This window comes from Plasmodium gaboni, chromosome 12 (genome assembly GCF_001602025.1).
Source record: "Plasmodium gaboni strain SY75 chromosome 12, whole genome shotgun sequence".
Taxonomy (NCBI): Eukaryota; Apicomplexa; class Aconoidasida; order Haemosporida; family Plasmodiidae; genus Plasmodium; species Plasmodium gaboni.
In genome coordinates, this window is record NC_031492.1 from 1,729,794 (window position 1) to 1,739,254 (window position 9,461).

The 9,461-nt window shown below is 18.4% G+C and overlaps 1 protein-coding gene across 1 annotated transcript in view; it reads right to left on the reverse strand.

Annotated features, from left to right (window-relative positions):
- Positions 1-8,649, reverse strand: part of PGSY75_1249800 (putative THO complex subunit 2) — a gene marked incomplete at both ends in the record, with an annotated part of 9,512 nt that extends 863 nt beyond the window's left edge. Inside the window, 4 exons of the mRNA XM_018787053.1 lie at positions 137-239; positions 424-540; positions 629-705; positions 827-8,649. Of these exons, the coding sequence (XP_018640918.1) occupies positions 137-239; positions 424-540; positions 629-705; positions 827-8,649 (8,120 nt within the window). The remainder of the gene's footprint in view (positions 1-136; positions 240-423; positions 541-628; positions 706-826) is intronic.
- Between the last annotated feature and the right edge of the window lie 812 nt (positions 8,650-9,461).

Consider the following 9,461-nt stretch of genomic DNA (forward strand, 5'->3'; position numbering starts at 1 on the left):
AAAAACATAATGATATATATATATATATATATATATATATATGTTCATTTTTATATGTATATTTTTATAAGTTATAATGGACAAATTTTATGAATTAAAATATTTAAAGAATTGAAATTTCCTTTTAAAAAAATACTTATTAGGTTCCTGTGGAGGGGGTACTTTGTTGTTATAATTGTTATCCTTCATATATGGTTTCGGTGGAGGATTAATAGGATTTTGTACTATTGGATAAACATCTAAAGATTGTTAAAAAAAAAAAAATAAAATAATAATAATAAAATGATAAATATAAAAATATATATATATATATATATAATTATATTTTTATATTCATATATATATATATATTTTTTATTATAATGTTCATATTAAAGTGTAAGATATAAGAAAGGTTATATGCATGAATTATTAATTATTTACTTGGATTATATATATTTTTGGGCATAGGAGCAAAAGGTGGATTGGATGGAATATGTACAGGGGTAGAATTATTGAAAGGATTCATTGTAACATTTACATCTGCATTAACATTATTTACTAAAAAGATAAAAATATATAAAATAATATATTATATAAATATATATATATATATATATATATATGTATGTATTATTTTTTATAGTACCGCTTGTTCTTGAAGTGCTTTGTTTAACTTCTTGACTTTTTACTGGTAAATCCTTTTTTTCACCTACAGAACTTTTTCTAAAAAAAAAAAAAAAAATATACACATATATATATATATATATATACATTGTGTGTAATATATTTTTCATTTGTTTTTTATATATATATATATATATATATATGTTTCAAATTTATGTACCTGTTTTTCTCCATCATTGTCTTCAAACTATTAATTGATATAAGAATATCTTTCCATCCTTGATTATTTGCAAAATTTTGTAAGTTTTCAAGATAGGTTTTTATTGAATTTTTAATTTTATATGAATATGGAAATGTATTTAAAAATCTGAATAAGAAGATAACAAGCGATTTTGAATTAATCCAAGATTTTTCAAAATTATTATTTTCAAATAATAATGAGAGTATAGTTTTTTCCCACTTAATAACTTTTTGCATAATATTATTATGAGTAATTGTATCTTTTGATTGAAAATTGAGAGTATAACTAAAACATGGATTTTTATTTGATACATTTTGAAAATATTTAATATCTTCACATAATAAATATATATATGAAAAGAAATCATTAAAAAATATTCCTATGTTTAATGCTTCTTTTTCTGTACATGCATTAATTAATGGGATTAGCATTTTTATAAATATATATACTAAGGTGCATAGATTAAATAATGGTGTATGTAATTCTAATAATATTTGCATAAATTTTGAACAGAATAATGAATCTTTTTCACTGTTTAGAATTCTAGGTGCTATTAGACATTTTATAAAAGCTACAAATGTATTTAAACTAACTTTTTGTGGATCTACCCAATGTTCAACAATATGTTCTAGATATTTTTTAATTTGTTTTGTATGATTTATATGATATTCATATTCATTTTTTAAATTATTTTTTTTTATATTTAATTTTTTTATTTGTTTAGGAATCCATTTATATTCTTCATTTTTTTTATTTTCTTCATAATATTTTTCTAACTTTTTTATATAATTTTCATACTTATCTAATACCTTTTGATACTGTTTATGTGGAACATATATATCTGATATGCTTAATCTCCAGTATGTAAGATAAAAATTAATGTTTATGCCGTTCAATTCTTCTTCTTTTAAATATTTGTCCACTATTGGCATTAACAGTAATTTCCACAACAGTTCGTTTACGTGATTAAAATTGGGATCGTCGTATTTTTTAATTTGATTAGCCGTTTCGTCATTAGGTTTCTTGAGAGAAGATTCGCAGTTAAGAGTCTCACTTAAATGATTATCACTTAAATGATTATTACTTATATGATTATCACTTATATGATTATCACATAAATGATTATCACTTAAATGATTATCACTTAAATGATTATCACATAAATGATTACCACTTAAATGATTACCACTTAAATGATTATCACATAAATTATTATCAGTTTTAATATGATCATGATTTGTTTGTTTTGTTTCTTTCAAAATGTTTACATTTCCTTCTTCCTTGGGCGAAGTGTCTGATTGAAGCGCCTTAGTTGTCGAGGTCATATCTTTCTTCATCACAGACTTATTATTATTTTCATTTTCTTTTTCCTTTTTAGTATTCACTTGCTTAATATTATTATTATGTTTATAATTTGTTTGCTTAAAAAAGGGAAAGGCAAACCTGGTTATATGAAATGATTGTGATATATCAAAAAACTGAAAGATGTGCAAAATATTAGGTATATATGAGAAATATAAAGATGGTTTAATATTAGTTTGTAAGAATTCAACAAACTGTAACAAGACTATATGTATTTTATCAACCATGGCTGATAAGTTTCTTAGATTATTTGTATTACTATCAAATAAATATTCATATTTAATTTTGGAAAGAATAAAAAATATTAAATAAATATAATTTGGATTTAAGAATATTTGTATAGCATTTTGAATACATGCATTTTTTAATTTTTCATCTTCTTGTTCAATTTGTTGTATATATTCATATTCATTATTATTAATTTTTAAATTAAAATTTTCTTGTAAGATCATAATTTCTTCTTTAATTAGTTTGAGTCCACATTGAGCATTTAATTGATCTTCATTTAATTCTTGGACATCTAAAGAAGCATTAGTATCAGCATATATTTCAATTAATTTTTGAATATAATCTAAATCAAAAAAATATCCTGTCATAATATCTGGATATTTTTTATTAAGTCCACTTAACACAGAATGTTGTATTATATTTTCTTTGTTATGTTCAGATTCATCATATGCTTGTTGGTTATTTATTAAATCATATGGATTAATATATTCATTTGGATATATATTAATATAATTTATAAGTGCATTTTCATTATCATATATTAATACATTTTGTGTATCAGTAAGGGTAAGATTATTATTATGAAAATGATAATTATTATGAAAATGATAATTATTATGAAAATGATAATTATTATGAAAATGATAATTATTATGTTCTTGAGTTATATTAGATATATGATTGGTTTGATTCATATGGTTTGATATATGAACATTTGCATCTATCACATTATTATCACATTGTGATGATTTGATATATTTTTGTACTTGATTTTTACAATGATTTAATAAGAATAATAATAATACTTGATTAGATATATAAGATTTATTTTTTAGATATACATGATCAGAAGTATGTAATTCTGAAAATATTCTTTTAAATATAGATATAACTAAAGGATAAAAATTAACAGAAGGATGTTTACATAAAAATTTGGCTCCTACTAATGATATATTTATTAATTTTTTTGGTTTAAAAATAGAATCATCAATAAGTTCAAAATTATTTATATTATTAGATTGTTTATTTAATTGATAATTATGAACATTTAATAATTGTTGTCTTTCTAATATTTTATATAAAAAAATATCACTAGATAAATTATGTATATTTTTAATAGATTCTGATAATGTGATAATCATATTATTATCAAATAATTCACATTGTTGTAATATAATATCTGAACAATCAAATGGATTTCTATTAATTAATTTAGTAAATTCAGATAGCATACTTTCCACCTTTGGATTATATCTATCTTTTAATATATCAGATGTGATTCTTTTAATAATTTTTCTTAATTTGCATTTAATTATATCGAAATTTAGATAAGATAAGGTAATAATAGAGTTTTTATGTTGATATACAAGTTTAAATAATTCTTTATTATTATTAAAAGATATATCATCTTTAGTATTTATCTTAATATTATTTACATTTTTGTTGTCACATTTGTTTTGGTCATCAACCAGATCTTTACCATTTATACTTGTAATTAAATTATTATTTTGTATATTTCTATTATTATTACTATTATTATTATTATTGTGGTGGTTGTGATTTATTTTATTTGTCGAATTTATCTTACATTTTATTTCATATCCTTTCACGTTTTTTAATTTATTCAAGTTTTTTCTGCCCTTTTGTAATTTTTTAAAAAATTTAAAATATAATTTATATCTATCTGAAGCAGGTAATAATTTGAGAATATTCCATATATCATCATTAATACTTTTGTTTTCTTCATCTTGTTCATTATCATCATTAATAATAACAAAAAAGAAATATTTTATAAATAGTTTTTCAAAGTTTGGATGTAGTTTTCTATTTGAATCATTTGAATTGATTATACTGTTTGTATAAAAAAAAAGAATACGAAGAATTCTTCTTAATAATGATTTATATATAAATCCAAAATAACCTAAATATTGTAATAATATTAATATAAATTGCATAAATTCTTCTATATTTTTAATCTTTCTTAAATAACAATTATTTTTTTGATTATCTAACAAGATCTTATTTATAACAACACTATTGTAATTAAAATTAGTCATGTTAATATTATTGTCATTATTATGATCATCATCACATTTTGATTTTTTTTTTTTTTTTTTCTCATTTATTTGGTGCTCTTTTTTTATATTATGATTTACATTTTTTTTAATTTTTTTATTTTTTATAATATCATCATCAGAATATAATAAATTATTAGATATATGTGAAGAAAATTCAGAATTACTATTTTTTAATGATTTTATAAAATATTTCATATTTATAGTTTCATTTTTTATATTATATATATGATTATTCATATTATTTGTTTTTATATTTATCAATTTTTCTTCCTTTATATTTTTATATAAATATTTTTCCTTCCTTTTTAATAAAGTTTTTATTTTTTTTTTTTTGTTTTTTATTTTCTTTTCATTTTTAAATAATGATTCAATATATTTCTTATTTTTATTGATAATTTGAATGGACTTATAGCTACACAGTTGTGACCCGCGCAAATTTATATTACAAAAGAAGCATGCTGTTTTATAAGTATTGTCATCACTATGATAATCACTATGATAATCACTATGATAATCACTATGATAATCACTATTATTATTATTATCACCATTATTGTCATTTATATCTTCTTTTTTGTTTGTATGAATATTTTTTATTCTCCTTTTAGAATTCAATTTTTTTCGTTTCAATGATGAGTCCTTATTTATAATATCTTTAACATATTTCTTCTCAAAGTTCATAATAATATAATAGATTAATTTTGAGAATGCTGAATGTATATAATAATTTAAATATGGATTACATTTATATGTTTCCATGTGTTTAATTACAGTATGTATTAAACCCCATGCATTTAATTCTATTAATGATGATAAAAATAAAAACTTAGAATCTTTCATAAAAAATATTCTAGCCAATATTAATAGATAAGGATCACTTTCTAGAAATAAATAATTAAAAAAATTAGGATACGTTTTATAATTTGAATTTATATTTTCTATTCTGACTTTTAATTCTCTTTCTATAAAACTTTTAATAAAGTTATCAAATGTATTTGATTTATTGTGAATTATGTCATATAAATAATATTCAATTGGATCTTTATTATTTAAACATTGGATATCATCATATTTTTTTTTTAATTCCTGATCTTGTGTATTTAATAAGAAACTTATAATATGATCATATAAATATAAAGGATTAGATTCTTCCAAAATTTTTCTTGAATCTTTACAACTATTTAAAAATTTATATTTAGAATTATTATTTCTTACAAATGAATCTTTAAAAGATGAAGAAGATCTAATTTGATTATATTCTTTTTCTGACGAATGATTAAAAGGAACATCATTACAAATATTTTGGATATGTTTCACACTGTTAATATTGTTAATACTGTTAATATTGTTAATACTGTTAATACTGTTAATATTTTTATTATTGTTTGTATTAATTTTATTATTTTTATTGTTCATATTTGTTGTTGTGCTGGTTAGGGTCGATGAACCCTTCCTCTTTATTACTTCCTTCGATTGAGTTGTATATGTTATTACCTTTTCATATATATTATGCACGTCATTTATATCCATCGGCATGTAATTATAAAAAAAAGAAGAGGCCTTATCAGGATTTGAATTATCATATTCGTTGTAATATTTTTCATATAATTCTTCAAACATATTTTTTAATAATATATCATTTGGAAGTAAATGTGAATAGAAAATTTCGAAATTCAATAAATCATTAAGAATTAAAATAGAGCACATCTTAAAGTAGTTATGTGTAAAAAAATTATTTTGTGTAAACATAAAAATAAAATTATTATTAGAGTTACCATTCTGATTATTTGATGAGTCAAGAATATTATCATTATGATAACTACTGTTACTATTATTGTTACTATTATTGTTACTATTGTTACTATTATTATTATTGTTGTTGCTGTTGTTATTATTACTTGTGTGGTTAATATTATTAACAGTGCTCATATTAGTCTCATTAGTCGTATTATTATTTTCATTCATTTGATTAGCCGCATTTTTATTTTTATTTTCATTTTTATTTTCATTTTTATTTTCATTTTTATTTTCATTTTTATTTTCATTTTCATTTTCTTCATTCTTAACATTCATATTTTTTAATTTGATCAAGTCCTCCTTATATAATTCATTTACATAATTATTTCTAATTTTTAATTCTAAGATAATTACATCAGTTATTATTTCCTTTGAATACATAAAAAATAATGGGAGCAGTTGCTTTTCACTTTCAATATTTTGTTCATAAAAAAATAAAAGTATAGATAATATTCTTCTAGGACATAAATTATGTAAACCTGATATTAAAAAGATATCATTTTTTAAATTTATTAAATCATTACAATAATAACAACTTAGATGTCTTTTCCATAATTTTTTTATTTGACAATAAGAATTATATATATTTTGGAATTTATTTTGATGTTTATGTCTCCTTTGAGTTGCTTTTATTTTGGAAGTTTTATTATTCTTTTGTTCTACTTTTACATTTTGATCCCATTTAATTACCAATTGGTTTAGAATTTTTTTAAAATTTTTTTTTTTTTTTTTTTTTTGTTTGTTATTATATTGTTTTATTTCTTTAGTATGCTTTGTAAAAAATTTTTGTAGAAGAAAAATAATTTTTCCATATGCATTAATATTTTCATTTATAAGATTATATATAGAAATACTATACATATTTTTAGTTTTTAATTTGGTTATAAGTTTATATAATTCTTTATTAAATAAATTTAATTTATCTATATTTTTACATTCTATAAATGTAGCTGCTTCTTTATAAGAAATAATATTTTTATCTTTTAAAAATTTAATACAACGAACTATAATATCTTTATATTTGTTATAGTTTTCTTTTTTATCTTCTTTAATATGATCAATAATTTCTATTAAATAATGTAAACTGTTTAAAATAATTTCTTTAAAGGGTATGATTAAATATTTTTCTTTTAAAACATCATCATTATTATAAAAAGAATTGATTTTATGATAATATAAATGTTTTCTATTCATATTATTTTCTTGTTCTTCATTATGTGAAGATTTTAAATCATTTAAATTATATGTATTATAATTAGATATATCATTTTTATTTATTGTAGGATTATCGATATGGTTATTATAATTATTTGGAGTGTTCTCTTGACTTGATATAAACCCACCACATTTGTAATTATTATTACTATTACTATTATTATTATTGTTGTTGATGTTGTCGTGTGGATGTTTTTTTTTTAAAATATCTTTTAGATCCTTAAAAAATTGCTCATTTATAGAAAACAATTCGTTAAGAATAAAATCCATACCTTGCTCCACAGATATCATATCATTAATTATATATAAAAAGAAATCGAAATAAAATAAAGAAAAGATCTTTTTTATTTTATAAAAATAACTTTTATATAAGAATAAATTATTTTCATCAAAAGGACCTTGTAATAATTTATTATTATTTCTTTGTAGACATTCAATATAAGTCTTTTTAAAAATATTATCATGATTACTTTTTTTCTTTAAAGACTCTATAAAATAAGAAAATATTTTTTTTAAATCGCATTGTTCTTTTAAAGGTATATTACAAATAAATTCATTTGAATTAATAAAATTATAATTTTCATCTATCTTAATAAAATCATTCATATTATAATTATAATTATAATTATATATATTATCAATATAGTGATGTGAATTATTTCTATTCATATCATTTGATATATCTAAAAAAAGGTTTGTATCTTTTTCATTCTTCCGTCTTTTATTTATTTCTTCCATATTCTCATTATTATAATCATCATGTCGTTTTCTTTTAAAACATTGTAAATTATCTAAACAATTTTGATTATTCACATCATTTATATTTACATTTATATGATTATTATAATTATTTATTATATTATCATCATGCTCATCTATTTTTTTTTCTTCTTCTTCTTCATTCTTAATTCTATATTCATATTCACATCTTTCTTTTAAATTATTTTTATATTCATCATTTCTATAAAACAGTTCTTGACTTTCTTTTATTTCTTCAAGAAGGTTGAAAAGTTTCTCTTTATATTTTTCTTTTATAAGATTAAGATTATTTCCTACATTATCTTTATCACAATATATTGGTAGATCCACCTCGTGATTAAAAAATTCTTTCACATCCTCCATTCAAAAATAAATAAATAAATAATAAATTAAAACATATCAAAATTGAACATATATAAATATATTATATATATATATATATATATTAATATATATATATTTTTTTTTTTAAGTATTATTTAATTTTTTTATCTTATATTCAAATAAGAAAAAATAACAATATATTGAAGGCAAATATCTAATATATAAAAATATAAAAATATAAACAATATATATAATATATATAATATATTTATATATTTTTAATTTTTTATTTTTTTAACGTATTTATATATATATATATATATAATATAAATAGAAAAAGTACACAATTTATTTATATTTAAAATAAATAAAATATAATATTAAAATGTATAGTAAATAAAAATAATTGTAAATATGTTTTTAATTATATATATATATATTTATATATTCAAAATATTTTCCATATAAATGAATATATTTATAAAGATAAGATTAAATATTTTTCAATAAATCATTTATGATATTACTCTATGAATTTTTCGTTTAAATAAATTTAATAATATATAATATATATATATATATATATATATATATATATATATATTATAAGCCATATAGTATTATGATATATTTAAAAAAATATTATATATAATATAATTATATATATATATATATATATATATTTAATATATATTTATATATATGTAATAAAAAAATCACGTGAAAATAAGAAACATATATTAATATATAAATTTAAATTATATATATAATAAATAATATAGGCATAAAAAAAAATAAAAATTAAACCCACATATAATTATATATATATATATATTTTTATTTATTGTTTA